General features: G+C 44.7%; 1 protein-coding gene across 2 annotated transcripts in view; it reads right to left on the reverse strand.

Moving 5' to 3' along the window:
* Window positions 1–19424, reverse strand: part of MAG (myelin associated glycoprotein) — a 241989-nt gene that overhangs the window by 112049 nt on the left and 110516 nt on the right. For both annotated transcript variants that reach the window (XM_088447082.1, XM_088447081.1), the window contains exons 5-6: window positions 14492–14788; window positions 4773–5030 (exon numbers count right to left, since the gene is read on the reverse strand). In XM_088447082.1, the coding sequence (XP_088303208.1) occupies window positions 4773–5030; window positions 14492–14788 (555 nt within the window). The remainder of the gene's footprint in view (window positions 1–4772; window positions 5031–14491; window positions 14789–19424) is intronic.

The raw sequence follows: 19424 nt of genomic DNA on the forward strand, positions 1-19424 counted from the left end.
CCGCACCCCCTTTGTGACGCAAGTGCTTAAATGCTCTCAATAGCTGTAATTAGCATATTTACATAAGTGGTGAAGAATGGCATTTAGCAGGGTTTTTTTGCTCAAAATAAGTAGTCCCTGTAAATGTGGGGTACTTGAAAATGTGTACAAGCATGGAAAAACCGCTAAAGTGCGTTTTTTTTTTATTTAAAAAATGCACCTTCAGCAAGCACCGCAATCTAAAAAAACAGCTTGGGCATACTTGGGGGACCCTCTGGAGTCGATTTCACTAGTTTTTAGGTTTGTCCCCCAACTTTGTTTTTTTTTCACCCACAAGACGAAAGTACTTTTTTGGGGTGTTCTAAAGTATTTTTTTAAATCTTTTTTGGCATAGTTTACCTTTGGGGGACTGTCCCATGGCTGCAGGGGTGTTCCCGCAACTTTGCACCCCAAACACCCGATTCTGCACTTATTTCCGCCACCTTTCAGATGCGAATTTTTCCCGCTGGTTACAAGGTGCAGACTTATCGTTCCAGCGAAAAGTCTGTGGGATTGAATACGGGGAAAAGTTCTCGGCTGGCGAAATGATGTCACCGGCGAGAGCTTTCTACCTGTCATTTGTGTGGCGTCTTCTACCTGTTGTTTGTGTGGAGTCTTCTACCTGTTATTTGTGTGGCGTCTTCTACCTGTCATTTGTGTGGAGTCTTCTACCTGTTATTTGTGTGGCATCTTCTACCTTTTATTTGTGTGGCGTCTTCTACCTGTCAATTGTGTGGCGTCTTCTACCTGTCATTTGTGTGGAGTCTTCTACTTGTTATTTGTGTGGAGTCTTCTACTTGTTATTTGTGTGGCGTCTTCTACCTGTCATTTGTGTGGCGTCTTCTACCTGTCATTTGTGTGGCGTCTTCTACCTGTTATTTGTGTGGCGTCTTCTACCTGTTATTTGTGTGGCGTCTTCTACCTGTTAATTGTGTGGCGTCTTCTACCTGTTATTTGTGTGGCGTCTTCTACCTGTTATTTGTGTGGAGTCTTCTACCTGTTATTTGTGTGGCGTCTTCTACCTGTTATTCGTGTGGCGTCTTCTACCTGTTATTTGTGTGGCGTCTTCTACCTGTTATTCGTGTGGCGTCTTCTACCTGTTATTCGTGTGGCGTCTTCTACCTGTTATTCGTGTGGCGTCTTCTACCTGTTATTGTGTGAGTGTGAGCTAAAATCAGTAGTACTTGGCCTATAACAGGCAGGGCAACCGAGACATACGGTGCAGACTCGCCTACAATCTGGAAGCCAGCTCGGCAAAGTAAGGGCGGCGTGACCACGTTATCATGGCCCCGCCACACAATGTCGAGATTGCCGGCACTGTGTGGCGTCTTCTACTTGTTATTTGTGTGGCGTCTTCTACCTGTTATTTGTGTGGCATCTTCTACCTGTTATTTCTGTGGCGTCTTCTACCTGTCATTTGTGTGGAGTCTTCTACCTGTCATTTGTGTGGAGTCTTCTACCTGTTATTTGTGTGGCATCTTCTACCTGTTATTTGTGTTTAGTCTTCTACCTGTTATTTGTATGGCGTCTTCTACTTGTTATTTGTGTGGCGTCTTCTACTTGTTATTTGTGTGGCGTCTTCTACCTGTTATTTGTGTGGCATCTTCTACCTGTTATTTCTGTGGCGTCTTCTACCTGTCATTTGTGTGGAGTCTTCTACCTGTCATTTGTGTGGAGTCTTCTACCTGTTATTTGTGTGGCATCTTCTACCTGTTATTTGTGTTTAGTCTTCTACCTGTTATTTGTATGGCGTCTTCTACCTGTTATTTGTGTGGCGTCTTCTACCTGTTAATTGTGTGGCGTCTTCTACCTGTCATTTGTGTGGCGTCTTCTACCTGTCATTTGTGTGGTGTCTTCTACCTGTTATTTGTGTGGCGTCTTCTACCTGTTATTAGTGTGGCGTCTTCTACCTGTTATTTGTGTGGTGTCTTCTACCTGTTATTTGTGTGGCGTCTTCTACCTGTTATTTGTGTGGAGTCTTCTACCTGTTATTTGTGTGGAGTCTTCTACCTGTTATTTGTGTGGCGTCTTCTACCTGTTATTTGTGTGGCGTCTTCTACCTGTCATTTGTGTGGCGTCTTCTACCTGTCATTTGTGTGGCGTCTTCTACCTGTCATTTGTGTGGCGTCTTCTACCTGTTATTTGTGTGGCGTCTTCTACCTGTTATTCGTGTGGCGTCTTCTACCTGTTATTTGTGTGGCGTCTTCTACCTGTTAATTGTGTGGCGTCTTCTACCTGTTACAATCTGGAAGCCAGCTCGGCAAAGTAAGGGCCCCGCCACACAATGTCGAGATTACCGGCACTGTGTAGCCAAGGACGGGGCCACGATGACACGATTCAGCGTGAATTCCATCATAAGTTCCCCCTGTACCAGCCACCTATTGCAAGGTGAAAGCAGATGCCGGTGGGGGTTGCAGGTGGGTGGCGCCAGCTGGGAGACTTGCCTACTCTTCCAGGGGGCTGGGAGCGACAACCAATTTTTGGGAGGCTCAAGACCATTTTGGGAGAGTAGGTAAGTCTGATATGGTGGGCACAGGTGCTAGAGGGGGCGTGACCAAACATGGGGGTTGTGCAAATCCCTCCTTCTGCATTGCTGTCCCAAGCAACAGCTGGGCCCCCTGGCAAATCCAGGCACCTACCCATCTCCCGACACCCCTGATAATAGGCCAGTTGTTGTTATATGTATAAACTCCTGTACATAATATCTGTATAAATAGTGAATTCTGAGGTCTGTGAGATATGATATTGTCTCTTCAGTGTTCAGTAGGTAAAGTATTATAAGGTATAATGCACCACCCTCTGCATAAGGATGTTAGAAGTCACCTAGGAATTCTGTAACAAGTGTTTTTATATAGTCACAGAACTTCTAATACCCAACTCATTTAGTGCAGAGTGTTACCCTATAACTGTATACACTATACAGATGACACCAGCGACATAAAAATATGTATCAGTTACTACTAATGATGTAATTCCAGTAATATAAATGTATAGGAGTGGATACAGGAGTCTTATAGTGTGAAACGTGTAAGTGTGCATGAAGGTAAAACACACCTCTGTATTGTGATGACCAGAAGGCGCAATAGTGGGAGGGTCTTAGGGGCATATCTGGGGGCCACAGTCATCCAGCCTGGGAGGCACAGCCACAATGTTAACATGTTCTGAATTAATTCAGAGTGTCAACATGGAGCAATGTCAACATTTTCATTATTACAGACCACAAGAAGAAAAGGAGAGTGTTTAGTATGGTGCGCTAATTATTATTCACATAACCCGCATTTTATATACATCAGGAAAGCTGTTAAAATTATAATATTCTTTATTGATTTTTTGTTAAAAAATATATTTTCCAGAATACCACATATATGGCGAAATATTAAAATGTACATAAATTGACACAATCACAGAAAAAGATAATGTGTAAAGAAAGAAAATGCAATCAGTGTTTTAAAACTGTATCTTTATGCTGGTTATTTATATATATATATATATATATATATATATATATATCACTCATAGGAATTGGCTTCTAATATTGTTTGGTTTTTAATATTGCAGTGTGAATTGCCTGTCAATTTCAGGCTTATTATCCATGTACCACTCGTAATAATACCAATTAATCCTGCACTGAATACGTTTCCCTGTAGTTATGATTATATCACAGATTGTTACTTTCTTAGTAATTTGTATCGGTCTTGTTATAGTCAATATAACTCTTGTTACAATAGTAACAGTTGCCGCTTATTTCTGTAGGATATAAACAGAGGGTTAGTGATCAGTGAGTTCAATTGCTCCAACTGATCTTATTCCCTCTGCAAATGAATAAATTATCCTTTTACCTCTGTGATCCCGTAATTGTATTTATAGTAAACACGAAGGCAGTTTCAAAACTTGACAAAGCAGCCCAGGCGAAACGCGCGTTGGCGTTTCTCAGTCATACCGCTATGTAAACATAACTAATACCTGGATGGCTTGATTAAAGATTACCTGCACAAACTGCAGCTTATAGTTCCCTATGTAGGAATAATATAATGTGTAAATAAATACAATTACAGGATCGCAGAGGTAAAAGGATAATTTATTACTTTGCAGAGAGAATAAGATCAGTTGGAGCAATTGAACTCACTGATCACTAACCCTCTGTTTATATCCTACAGAAATAAGCGGCAACTGTTACTATTGTAAGAGGAGTTTTTAACAAAAAATCGATAAAGAATATTATAATTTTAACAGCTTTCCTGATGTATATAAAATGAGGGTTATGTGAATAATAATGAGCGCACCAAACTAAACACTCTCCTTTTCTTCTTGTGGTCTGTAATAATATATTATGGAGTAATTGGTGGCACCTCAGCTAAAGGAATTATTAAACATATTATGCTGACTGATTTTAAACTGAATAATTTATAATTACGTAACCCACTGACTGTGATGACATAATATCACTGGTGCAGGATTAAAATTAACTATTGTATGACATTTTCATTATGTCAACATAGTGAATGTCCACAGTCAAAATAGCATTTTTCACTGTTGTAGCCTAACCCTATCACTAAATTTAGCAATAAAATGCCATTTCTCCATTTTGACTGTCGACATTCTGTCTTGATACTGTTTTACTGTGTTAAAAGTCAACTCAAAGTCCAACGCCTGGCACACTAACACAGTAACATAAATCCACCATGACTTATAAGCCTTATATTTTACAGTAGGAGTACAATATCCGTGATATTATTAATAGAATTATTCCTTACACATGACTGCCAGCCCCATGGATTTATTGGTCCTGCCGTACTCATTCTCTGCCGCACAGACATATATCCCGTCGTGGTTGTAGGTGACATACTCCAGCTCTAGGGTCAGGTTCCCAGTGAAGTCTTCTTTTAATAGTAATTCATCCTTGTACCACGTGACCCGTGAGACGGGGTTACTGTCTATCACACATATGAACACCACCTGAGTACCCTCTGTAGTTTCCGTTGATGAGTTTATATCCACAATGCGGGGGGCATCTAGAAGAGACAGAATTGGTCACATTCACTTTTGAAATTGATGTAGAGCAATGAGAAAATGTTTTTGGGACTTTACTGTGTAAAATTTGGGCACAACCCAACTGTTTGAAATGGGCTACTTCTAAAATATGGCAGTGTCACCCATTGGGGCATATTCAATTGGAAGCAAGGTTTTCACCGCAAAAAATCACACAGACCCTGCACCCAGTTTTGGAGTACTGCAGGTATCCACGCTCCCGATACCCACTGTATTCAATTAAATAAAAATGGATGCTGGATTTTCGGAACTGAAAACCCTGCAGTGCAATGAAAAAAAAAGAAAAATAAATAATTACACCCTGGTGGTCTCCACAGCTTCCAGTCATCTCCCCAACATTTTTCCACTGGGGAAGGGGCTGCCGGGAGTCAAGGGGGTACTGGGAGGCCAGGAGGCTGCTGAGATGGGAGGTGGCTGCTGGGAGATGTAGTTCTTCCTGTTGCTGCATCGGGGGGGATCTCGCACATTGGAGGGAGGGTCACACAGACAATAACACATACACACACACACATTCATGCATATTTACACACACTCATACACACACACTTACGCACATGTTGCTGACCAGGTCCAGACAGCACTTCAGAAAGTGAGTAATTACTGACTAATTAAGCTAATTGGAAACTTACAAATGCTTAACAGTCTTTGTGAAGGCATACGCAGCCTGAGTACTCATTGCATGTGACAAGGTTAGCAATTTTTGAGTAAGGTCAGACCTGCTGTAATTCTGCATTACGGGCCAATGTTACTTGATGTTACTGAATCACTGCGAGGTCTCATGGATGTGAAATAGTAGTAGTTGGTGTCTCTATGCTGGCTGTGCTGTGGCTGATGTTACAAATGTATACACAGGACTGTGAGGTATTACAGATGTGAGATAGCAGTAGTGGGTGTCTCTATGCTGGCTGTGCTGTGGCTGATGTTACAGATGTATACACAGGACTGTGGTATTACAGATGTGAGATAGCAGTAGTGGGTGTCTCTATGCTGGCTGTGCTGTGGCTGATGTTACAGATGTATACACAGGACTGTGAGGTATTACAGATGTGAGATAGCAGTAGTGGGTGTCTCTATGCTGGCTGTGCTGTGGCTGATGTTACAGATGTATACACAGGACTGTGAGGTATTACAGATGTGAGATAGCAGTAGTGGGTGTCTCTATGCTGGCTGTGCTGTGGCTGATGTTACAGATGTATACACAGGACTGTGAGGTATTACAGATGTGAGATAGCAGTAGTGGGTGTCTCTATGCTGGCTGTGCTGTGGCTGATGTTACAGATGTATACACAGGACTGTGAGGTATTACAGATGTGAGATAGCAGTAGTGGGTGTCTCTATGCTGGCTGTGCTGTGGCTGATGTTACAGATGTATACACAGGACTGTGAGGTATTACAGATGTGAGATAGCAGTAGTGGGTGTCTCTATGCTGGCTGTGCTGTGGCTGATGTTACAGATGTATACACAGGACTGTGAGGTATTACAGATGTGAGATAGCAGTAGTGGGTGTCTCTATGCTGGCTGTGCTGTGGCTGATGTTACAGATGTATGCACAGGACTGTGAGGTATTACAGATGTGAGATAGCAGTAGTGGGTGTCTCTATGCTGGCTGTGCTGTGGCTGATGTTACAGATGTATACACAGGACTGTGAGGTATTACAGATGTGAGATAGCAGTAGTGGGTGTCTCTATGCTGGCTGTGCTGTGGCTGATGTTACAGATGTATACACAGGACTGTGAGGTATTACAGATGTGAGATAGCAGTAGTGGGTGTCTATGCTGGCTGAGCTGTGGCTGATGTTACAGATGTATACAAAGGACTGTGAGGTATTACAGATGTGAGATAGTAGTAGTGGGGGTCTCTATGCTGGCTGATGTATACACAGGAGTGTGAGGTATTACAGATGTGAGATAGCAGTAGTGGATGTCTCTATGCTGGCTGAGCTGTGGCTGATGTTACAGATGTGTACACAGGACTGTGAGGTATTACAGATGTGAGATAGCAGTAGTGGGTGTCTCTATGCTGGCTGTGCTGTGGCTGATGTTACAGATGTATACACAGGACTGTGAGGTATTACAGATGTGAGATAGCAGTAGTGGGTGTCTCTATGCTGGCTGTGCTGTGGCTGATGTTACAGATGTATACACAGGACTGTGAGGTATTACTGATGTGAGATAGCGGTAGTGGGTGTCTATGCTGGCTGAGCTGTGGCTGATGTTACAGATGTATGCACAGGACTGTGAGGTATTACAGATGTGAGATAGCAGTAGTGGGTGTATCTATGCTGGCTGATGTTACAGATGTATACACAGCACTGTGAGGTATTACAGATGTGAGATAGCAGTAGTGGGTGTCTCTATGCTGGCTGATGTTACTGATGTATACACAGGACTGTCAGGTATTACAGATGTGAGATAGCAGTAGTGGGCGTCTCTATGCTGGCTGTGCTGTGGCTGATATTACAGATGTATACACAGGACTGTGAGGTATTACAGATGTGAGATAGCAGTATTGGGTGTCTCTATGCTGGTTAAGGTGTCGCTGATGTTACAGATGTATACACAGGACTGTGAGGTATTACAGATGTGAGATAGCAGTAGTGGGCGTCTATGCTGGCTGAGCTGTGGCTGATGTTACAGATGTATACACAGGACTGTGAGGTATTACAGATGTGAGATAGTAGTAGTAGGCATCTCTATGCTGGCTGTGCTGTCGCTGATGTTACAGATGTATACACAGGACTGTGAGGTATTACAGATGTGAGATAGCAGTAGTGGGCGTCCATGCTGGCTGAGCTGTGGCTGATGTTACAGATGTATACACAGGACTGTTTGCTATTACAGATGTGAGATAGTAGTAGTGGGTGTCTCTATGCTGGCTGAGGTGTCGCTGATGTTACAGATGTATACACAGGACAGTGAGGTATTACAGATGTGAGATAGTAGCAGGTGTCTCTAAGCTGGCTTTGCTGTGGCTGATGTTACAGATGTATACACAGGGCTGTGAGGTATTACAGATGTGAGAAAGCAGTAGTGGGTGTCTCTATGCTGGCTGAGCTGTGGCTGATGTTACAGATGTATACACAGGACTGTGAGGTATTACAGATGTGAGATAGTAGTGGGTGTCTCTATGCTGGCTTTGCTGTGGCTGATGTTACAGATGTATACACAGGACTGTGAGGTATTACAGATGTGAGATAGCTGTAGTGGGTGTCTCTATGCTGGCTGAGCTGTGGCTGATGTTACAGATGTATACACAGGACTGTGAGGTATTACAGATGTGAGATAGTAGTAGTGGGTGTCTCTATGCTGGCTGAGCTGTGGCTGATGTTACATCTGTATACACAGGACTGAGAGGTATTACAGATGTGAGATAGCAGTAGTGGGTGTCTCTATGCTGGCTGAGCTGTGGCTGATGTTACAGATGTATACACAGCACTGTGAGGTATTACAGATGTGAGATAGCAGTAGTGGGTGTCTCTATGCTGGCTGTGCTGTGGCTGATGTTACAGATGTATACACAAGACTGTGAGGAACTACAGATTTTAGATAGCAGTAGTGGGCGTCTATGCTGGCTGAGCTGTGGCTAATGTTACAGATGTATACACAGGACTGTGAGGTATTACAGATGTAAGATAGCAGTAGTGGGTGTCTATGCTGGCTGAGCTGTGGCTAATGTTACAGATGTATACACAGGACTGTGAGGTATTACAGATGTGAGATAGCAGTAGTGGGCATCTCTATGCTGGCTGTGCTGTGGCTGATGTTACAGATGTATACACATGACTGAGGTACTATACAGATGTGAGATAGCAGTAGTGGGTGTCTCTATGCTGGCTGTGCTGTGGCTGATGTAAAAGATGTATACACAGGACTGTGAGGTATTATAGATGTGAGATAGCAGTAGTGGGTGTCTCTATGCTGGCTGTGCTGTGGCTGATGTTACAGATGTATACACAGGACTGTGAGGTATTACAGATGTGAGATAGCAGTAGTGGGTGTCTCTATGCTGTCTGAGCTGTGACTGATGTATTCACAGGACTGTGAGGTATTACAGATGTGAGATAGCAGTAGTGGGTGTCTCTATGCTGTCTGAGCTGTGACTGATGTATACACAGGACTGTGAGATATTACAGATGTGAGATAGCAGTAGTGGGTGTCACTATGCTGGCTGTGCTGTGGCTGATGTTACAGATGTATACACAGGACTGTGAGGTATTATAGATGTGAGATAGCAGTAGTGGGTGTCTCTATGCTGGCTGAGCTGTGGCTGATGTTACAGATGTATACACAGGACTGTGAAGTATTACAGATGTGAGATAGCAGTAGAGGGCGTCTATGCTGGCTGAGCTGTAGCTGATGTTACAGATGTATACACAGGACTGTGAAGTATTACAGATGTGAGATAGCAGTAGTGGGCCTCTATGCTGGCTGAGCTGTGGCTGATGTTACAGATGTATACACAGGACTGTGAGGTATTACAGATGTGAGATAGCAGTAGTGGGTATATCTATGCTGGCTGAGCTGTGGCTGATGTTACAGATGTATGCCCAGGACTGTGAGGTATCACAGATGTGAGAAAGCAGTAGTGGGTTTCTCTATGCTGGCTGTGCTGTGGCTGAAGTTACAGATGTATACACAGGACTGTGAGGTATTACAGATGTGAGAAAGCAGTAGTGGGCGTCTCTATGCTGGCTGAGCTGTGGCTGATGTTACAGATGTATACACAGGACTGTGAGGTATTACAGATGTGAGATAGCAGTAGTGGGCGTCTATGCTGGCTGAGCTGTGGCTGATGTTACAGATGTATACACAGGACTGTGAGGTATTTCAGATTTGAGATAGCAGTAGTGGGCGTCTCTATGCTGGCTGTGCTGTGGCTGATGTTACAGATGTATACACGGGACTGAGGTATTACAGATGTGAGATAACCGTAGTGGGTGTCTCTATGCTGGCTGTGCTGTGGCTGATGTATACACAGGACTGTGAGGTATTACAGATGTGAGATATCAGTAGTGGGTGTCTCTATGCTGGATGAGCTGTGGCTGATGTTACCGATATATACACAGGACTGTGAGGTATAACAGATGTGAGATAGCAGTAGTGGGCATCTCTATGCTGGCTGTGCTGTGGCTGATGTTACAGATGTATACACAGGACTGTGAGGTATTACAGATGTGAGATAGCAGTAGTGGGTGTCTCTTTGCTGGCTGTGCTGTGGCTGATCTATGCACAGGACTGTGAGGTATTACAGATGTGAGATAGCAGTAGTGGGTGTCTCTATGCTGGCTGAGCTGTGGCTGATGTTACCGATGTATACAAAGGACTGTGAGGTATTACAGATGTGAGATAGCAGTAGTGGGTGTCTCTATGCTGGCTGAGCTGTAGCTGATGTTACAGATGTATACAAAGGACTGTGAGGTATTACAGATGTGAGATAGCAGTAGTGGGCGTCTATGCTTGCTGAGCTGTGGCTGATGTTTCAGATGTATACACAGGACTGTGAGGTATAACAGATTTGAGATAGCAGCAATGGGCGTCTCTCTGCTGGCTGTGCTGTGGCTGATGTTACAGATGTATACACAGGACTGAGGTATTACAGATGTGAGATAACAGTAGTGGGTGTCTATGCTGGCTGTGCTGTGGCAGATGTATACACAGGACTGTGAGGTATTACAGATGTGAGATAGCAGTAGTGGGTGTCTCTATGCTGGCTGAGCTGTAGCTGATGTTACAGATGTATACACAGGACTGTGAGGTATTACAGATGTGAGAGCAGTAGTGGGTGTCTCTATGCTGGCTGAGCTGTGGCTGATGTTACAGATGTATACACAGGACTGTGAAGTATTACAGATGTGAGATAGCAGTAGTGGGCGTCTATGCTGGCTGAGCTGTGGCTGATGTTACCGATGTATATACAGGACTGTGAGGTATTACAGATGTGAGATAGCAGTAGTGGGTGTCTCTATGCTGGCTGAGCTGTGGCTGATGTTACTGATGTATTCACAGGACTGTGAGGTATTACAGATGTGAGATAGCAGTAGTGGGTGTCTCTATGCTGTCTGAGCTGTGACTGATGTATACACAGGACTGTGAGATATTACAGATGTGAGATAGCAGTAGTGGGTGTCTCTATGCTGGCTGTGCTGTGGCTGATGTTACAGATGTATACACAGGACTGTGAAGTATTACAGAAGTGAGATAGCAGTAGAGGGCGTCTATGCTGGCTGAGCTGTAGCTGATGTTACAGATGTATACACAGGACTGTGAAGTATTACAGATGTGAGATAGCAGTAGTGGGCGTCTATGCTGGCTGAGCTGTGGCTGATGTTACAGATGTATACACAGGACTGTGAGGTATTACAGATGTGAGATAGCAGTAGTGGGTGTCTCTATGCTGGCTGTGCTGTGGCTGATGTTACTGATGTATACACAGGACTGTGAGGTATTACAGATGTGAGAAAGCAGTAGTGGGTTTCTCTATGCTGGCTGTGCTGTGGCTGAAGTTACAGATGTATACACAGGACTGTGAGGTATTACAGATGTGAGATAGCAGTAGTGGGTGTCTCTATGCTGGCTGAGCTTTGGCTGATGTTACAGATGTATACACAGGACTGTGAAGTATTACAGATGTGAGATAGCAGTAGAGGGCGTCTATGCTGGCTGAGCTGTGGCTGATGTTACAAATGTATACACAGGACTGTGAGGTATTATAGATGTGAGATAGCAGTAGTGGGTGTCTCTATGCTGGCTGTGCTGTGGCTGATGTATACACAGGACTGTGAGGTATTACAGATGTGAGATAGCAGTAGTGGGTGTCTCTATGCTGGCTGGGCTGTGGCTAATGTTACCGATGTATACACAGGACTGTGAGGTATTACAGATGTGAGATAGCAGTAGTGGGCATCTCTATGCTGGCTGTGCTGTGGCTGATGTTACAGATGTATACACAGGACTGTGAGGTATTACAGATGTGAGATAGCAGTAGTGGGTGTCTCTTTGCTGGCTGTGCTGTGGCTGATGTATACACAGGACTGTGAGGTATTACAGATGTGAGATAGCAGTAGTGGGTGTCTCTATGCTGGCTGAGCTGTGGTTGATGTTACCGATGTATACACAGGACTGTGAGGTATTACAGATGTGAGATAGCAGTAGTGGGTGTCTCTATGCTGGCTGAGCTGTAGCTGATGTTACAGATGTATACACAGGACTGTGAGGTATTACAGATGTGAGATAGCAGTAGTGGGTGTGTCTATGCTGGCTGAGCTGTGGCTGATGTTACAGATGTATACACAGGACTGTGAGGTATTACAGATTTGAGATAGCAGTAGTGGGCGTCTCTATGCTGGCTGTGCTGTGGCTGATGTTACAGATGTATACACAGGACTGAGGTATTACAGATGTGAGATAACAGTAGTGGGTGTCTATGCTGGCTGTGCTGTGGCTGATGTATACACAGGACTGTGAGGTATTACAGATGTGAGATAGCAGTAGTGGGTGTCTCTATGCTGGCTGAGCTGTGGCTGATGTTACCGATGTATACACAGGACTGTGAGGTATTATAGATGTGAGATAGCAGTAGTGGGTGTCTCTATGCTGGCTGAGCTGTAGCTGATGTTACAGATGTATACACAGGACTGTGAGGTATTACAGATGTGAGAGCAGTAGTGGGTGTCTCTATGCTGGCTGAGCTGTGGCTGATGTTACAGATGTATACACAGGACTGTGAAGTATTACAGATGTGAGATAGCAGTAGTGGGCGTCTATGCTGGCTGAGCTGTGGCTGATGTTACAGATGTATACACAGGACTATGAGGTATTACTGATGTGAGATAGCGGTAGTGGGCGTCTATGCTGGCTGAGCTGTGGCTGATGTTACAGATGTATACACAGGACTGTGAGGTATTACAGATATGAGATAGCAGTAGTGGGCGTCTATGCTGGCTGAGCTGTGGCTGATGTTACAGATGTATACACAGGACTGTGAGGTATTACAGATGTGAGATAGCAGTAGTGGGCGTCTCTATGCTGGCTGTGCTGTGGCTGATGTTACAGATGTATACACAGGACTGAGGTATTACAGATGTGAGATAGCAGTAGTGGGTGTCTCTATGCTGGCTGTGCTGTGGCTGATGTTACAGATGTATACACAGGACTGTAAGGTATTACAGATGTGAGATAGCAGTAGTGGGTGTCTCTATGCTGGCTGAGCTGTGGCTGATGTTACTGATGTATACACAGGACTGTGAGGTATTACAGATGTGAGATAGCAGTAGTGGGTGTCTCTATTCTGGCTGAGCTGTAGCTGATGTTACTGATGTATACACAGGACTGTGAGGTATTACAGATGTGAGATAGCAGTAGTGGGTGTCTCTATGCTGGCTGAGTTGTGGCTGATGTTACAGATGTATACACAGGACTGTGAGGTATTATGGATGTGAGATAGTAGTAGAGGGCGTCTCTGTGCTGGCTGAGCGGTTGCGAACATTAGCTCATTTTTGCAGCAGGACTTTGGGGGTCATTCAGACCCACTCGCAAGCGGCAGTACGCTCGCAAGTGGGTCGATGTTCCAAACTGCGCATGCGCACGACGGAGGGAGCTCCATCTTGCGCATGCGCAAGACTCGGACTGCGACAGCCATGCTGTCGCTCCGGGTCTCACTCCAAAGGGGGCGTGCTGTCGATGGTGAGTGACAGCACGCCCTCTTTGGTGGGCATGCTGGGGGCGTGCCTACCAGACGGAGGTGTTCCCATGGGAACGCCTACCGTCTGAAGCCGGCCCCCAGTGGGAGTGATTTTGGCTCTGATAGAGCCAAAATAACTCCAGGACTTGTGGCTGGGAAACCCTGCCGCAGGGTTTCCGTCGCAAGTCCGATGGTCGCGATGGTCAAGACCATCGCGACCATCTTTTTGGACGCTCGTATGTGCTGTGGGTGGTCACCCACAGCTATACGTGCGTCCAGGAGGATGCTCCATTTTAATGGAGGAGGGCCCTGATTCAGAGCGAGCGCTCTGGTCAGAGCGTCCGGCTCTGAATCAGGCCCTTTGTGCGTAATCGCAGCTGCGAACACAATAGCGATCCGTTATGAATCACGCCCAGAGTACTTTAAAACAGGAGGCCCGATTATCTGACTTGCGGGAATGACTGGTTACCTAACCACCGAGGTATCAGGCACCGGCCTCTGCAGTTTTCATAAAAATTTCCTAGGTTTTGTGAGTGTAGTCATTTTAGATTGCAAGCTCATTTGGCCAGTGCATCTCTATAGTACCTTGTGTTTTCTATCTGTGTACATAATTTGTGTGTAGTATCATCCCCTAAATATACTGCGTTGCCTAATTTGTCAGCACACTATAAATAAAGGATAATAATAATAACATTAAGACATATAAAGCCAATAATATAAGGTCCTATTTCATTATAACTTACATTTTACATCCATTGTAATGAAGCCTTTATACTCCAGTTCCGTGCCTGGAAACGTGACCTTACAGCCCAACCGCTGGCCATTGTTTTTATGGGAAGGCAGGAACTTCAGTGTGGATACTTGTTTCCAGGCTGCATTGCTCTCCTCCAGCCGGGCAAACACGGTGTGATGCTCGAGTCCCTCAACGTCCATCCACATCACAGTGGGCTTCATGTCAGGACAATTATCATCCACCAAGCAGGTGATCTCCGCTTCAGTCCCAGATATAATTTCCTGAGGTTCCACTACAAATGGCTCATCTATAAAGTAAACGCCATCCGACATGTTAGACGTGCGACATGTTGTGACCCTTTCCTGCCAGGGGCCTATACATACTTCCCATATAGGGCGAAATGTACTAAGCATCACATCCGCAATGCGGTAAATCCCGCATGTCTTTTGGTACATACCGTGGCTCATTACCGCGGTATGTACCTAGAATATCACAAAGGACATCTCTGCGATAAGAGCTGTCCTTTGCGATGGCTCCGGACAGAGGGACGCCGGGCACGGAGAGTGATGGGAGGGAACCCATCGGATCCCTTCCAAGGGGGACCATCCCGATAAGAAGCCCATGGGCTTCTATGTGATAATGCCACCTGAAGATAACGTTACCCATCGGGACCTGAATGCATTCCAGTGCTTTGTACATATGGGGAATGCTGTAAAACTCCCAAAAACTGCATTTTCAGGGGTTTTACCGCATTTTCCCCTTTAGTACATCCCGCCCCTAAGCAGAGATGTATCAAATCTTCTAATATGTGGAGTAGTGGAGAAGTTGCCCACACCAACCAATCAACTACAATCTATAATTTTATAGAATGTACTTGATAAAGGACAGCTAGTGGATGATTGCTTGCTATGGGTAACTTCTCCATGTCTGCACCCTCTGGAAGGTTTGATACATTTCTCCCCTAGGAAGTGATTTAGCAAATCATCTAAAGAGTATCATAGCAACCAATCAGCTTCTAGCTGTCATTTTATGGGATGTCCTACAGTGATGCTAGCTAGGATCTCAATGGTTGTTATGGGCAGCACCTCTACTTGCAACCTTCAAAAGGTGTGATATACCTCCTCCTATATACCTCCTCCTATATACTTCCTCCCTATACCTCATCCCTATACCTCCTCCTATTTACCTCCTCCTATATACCTCATCCCTATACCTCCTCCTATATACCTCCTCCCTATACCTCCTCCCTATACCTCCTCCTATTTACCTCCTCCTATATACCTCCCCCCTATACCTCCTCCTATATACATCCTCCTATGTACCTCCTCCCTACACCTCCTCCTATATACCTCCTCCCTATACCTCATCCTATATACCTCCTCCTATATATCTCCTCCCTATACCTCCTCCTATATACCTCATCCTGTATACCTCCTCCCTATACCTCCTCCTATATACCTCCTCCCATATACCTCTTCCCTATATCTCCTCCTATATACCTCCTCCCTATACCTCCTCCTATATACCTCCTCCTATATACCTCCTCCTATATACCTCCTCCCTATACCTCCTCCTATATACCTCCTCCTATATACCTCCTCCCATATACCTCTTCCCTATACCTCCTCCTATATACCTCCTCCTATATACCTCCTCCTATATACCTCCTCCCTATACTTCCTCCTATATACCTTCTCCCTATACCTCCTCCTATATACCTCGTCCTGTATACCTCCTCCTATATACCTCCTCCCTATACCTCCTCCTATATACCTCCTCCCATATACCTCCTCACTATACCTCCTCCTATATACCTCCTCCTTATACCTCCTCCTATATACCTCCTCCCTATACCTCCTCCTATATACCTCCTCCTATATACCTCCTCCCTATACCTCCTCCTATATACCTCCTCCTATATACCTCCTCCCTATATACCTCCTCCCTATACCTCCTCCTATATACCTCCTCCCTATACCTCCTCCTATATTCCTCCTCCCTATATACCTCCTCCCTATACCCCCTCCTATATACCTCCTCCCTATACCTCTTCCCTATATACCTCCTCCCTATATACCTCCTCCCTATACCTCCTCCCTATATACCTCCTCCCTATATACCTCCTCCCTATAAGTCCTCCTATATACCTCCTCCCTATACCTCTTCCCTATATACCTCCTCCCTATATACCTCCACCCTAACGAGATCAGATTAGACATCACCTTAGTGTCAGCTTCGTTAGGAATGAACCTATATTTTATTAGTTAAATTTTCATCTAATACAAACTCATAATTGTATCTCTCAGGCAGAGGCATTTAAGGGGCAGAGGTGGCCCCGTTTTCTAGAGAGGGCCCAACACCGTCCACCATCACAACCGATGGTGCAATTCCGTCCTAAGCTGAATCACCCCCATACTACATAAGTACATTTTTGGTTTGTTTAACTGTTTATTTCTATTTTTAACTTTCAATACAATAAATGAACAGGTTACGTTATCAACAGGGAAGTCACTGACATCCAAAGCCTGACGTGATGATAGCATGCTCATATTTCTATCCTACTGTATGTATAATTGCACTATATTTACAGAGTGGTAATAACAATAATGGGATGTAAGCTGCACAGATGGTCAGTATTTAAAAAAGAAAATTAACTTTTCTATGAAAGTTTTCAGGGATAAAAATATTGTACCTGGAATTGTCCCTGAGAATAAGCAGCCACAGTATATCCAGCTGTACAGAGGACGTTGTGACCATTCTGTCTGCATATTTCCACTACGTTCCTTTGTGTATATGTTGTTAAGCACCAAGGAAACAGTGTGGCCGTACAGGACCATTCACATATGTTGGCTCTATGTAATAGTCAGACAGAGGGTCTCACTAGGGAGATATGCACTAAACGGAAAATGAGGAAAAAACCCTGTTACCGGGGTTTAACCACATTCTGCATATGCACTATTGTCCTGGCCGCCGGGCTGCGATGCGGTGGGTAACGCTAGTTTCTGCTGACATTACCCTATAGCAGCCTATGGGCTTATACCGCATCGCGCTGCTATGAGGCATCCATTCTGGATCCCTCCCAGCATTCCACGCGGCCACTGCGTCACTCTGCGCATATGCAGATGGACTCCCGGGTCATAAACCCGGAAGTCCAGAGCGCAGTGGAGATCGCAAAGGACAGCTCTTCTCGGAAAAGCCATTCTTTGCTGTAATGATCGCATATGACTGGTGGTAAGTTTTGCACTGTGTTAGTGCATCTCGCCCCAGGGGAGAGATTTATCAAAGCTTAGCCTCAATACACAATGCAGCACGACTTACCTCACGCCAGGCCCCGTTCTACTCTCCTAGTACCTGTAGATCTGTGCCTGTATATCTGTGCCTGTATATCTGTACCTCTATATCTGTACTTGTATAACTGTACCTGTATATCTGTGCCTGTATATCTGTACCTGTATATCTGTACCCGTGCTACTCTCCTAGTACCTGTATATCTGTACCTGTATATCTGTACCCGTGCTACTCTCCTAGAACCTGTATATCTGTGCCTGTATATCTGTGCCTGTATATCTGTACTTGTATATCTGTGCCTGTATATCTGTACCCGTGCTACTCTCCTAGTACCTGTATATCTGTACCTGTATATCTGTACCCGTGCTACTCTCCTAGTACCTGTATATCTGTACTTGTATAACTGTACCTGTATATCTGTACTTGTATATCTGTGCCTGTATATCTGTGCTTGTATATCTGTGCTTGTATATCTGTGCCTGTATATCTGTGCCCGTGCTACTCTCCTAGTACCTGTATATCTGTACCTGTATATCTGTACCCGTGCTACTCTCCTAGTACCTGTATATCTGTGCCTGTATATCTGTACCTGTATATCTGTGCCTGTGTATCTGAGCCTGTGTATCTGTACCCGTGCTACTCTCCTAGTACCTGTATATCTGTACCTGTATATCTGTACCCGTGCTACTCTCCTAGTACCTGTATATCTGTACTTGTATAACTGTACCTGTATATCTGTGCCTGTATATCTGTGCCTGTATATCTGTACTTGTATATCTGTGCCTGTATATCTGTGCTTGTATATCTGTGCTTGTATATCTGTGCCTGAGTATCTGAGCCTGTGTATCTGTGCCTGTATATCTGTGCCTGTATATCTGTACTTGTATATCTGTACCTGTGTATCTGTACCTGTGTATCTGTGCCTGTATATCTGTGCCTGAGTATCTGAGCCTGTGTATCTGTACCCGTGCTACTCTCATAGTACCTGTATATCTGTACCTGTATATCTGTACCCGTGCTACTCTCCTAGTACCTGTATATCTGTGCCTGTATATCTGTACCTGTATATCTGTACCCGTGCTACTCTCCTAGTACCTGTATATCTGTGCCTGTATATCTGTACCCGTGCTACTCTGCTAGTACCTGTATATCTGTACCTGTATATCTGTACCCGTGCTACTCTCCTAGTACCTGTATATCTGTACCTGTATATCTGTGCCCGTGCTACTCTCCTAGTACCTGTATATCTGTGCCTGTATATCTGTACCCGTGCTACTCTCCTAGTACCTGTATATCTGTGCCTGTATATCTGTACCTGTGCTACTCTCCTAGTACCTGTGTATCTGTGCCTGTATATCTGTACCTGTGCTACTCTCCTAGTACCTGTATATCTGTGCCTGTGTATCTGTACCCGTGCTACTCTCCTAGTACCTGTATATCTGTGCCTGTGTATCTGTGCCTGTGTATCTGTGCCTGTGTATCTGTGCCTGTATATCTGTACCTGTATATCTGTACCCGTGCTACTCTCCTAGTACCTGTATATCTGTGCCTGTGTATCTGTGCCTGTATATCTGTGCCTGTATATCTGTGCCTGTATATCTGTGCCTGTATATCTGTACCCGTGCTACTCTCCTAGTACCTGTATATCTGTACCA

This window comes from Taudactylus pleione, unplaced genomic scaffold (genome assembly GCF_031769625.1).
Source record: "Taudactylus pleione unplaced genomic scaffold, aTauple2 ptg000417l, whole genome shotgun sequence".
In the NCBI taxonomy this organism is placed as follows: domain Eukaryota; kingdom Metazoa; phylum Chordata; class Amphibia; order Anura; family Myobatrachidae; genus Taudactylus; species Taudactylus pleione.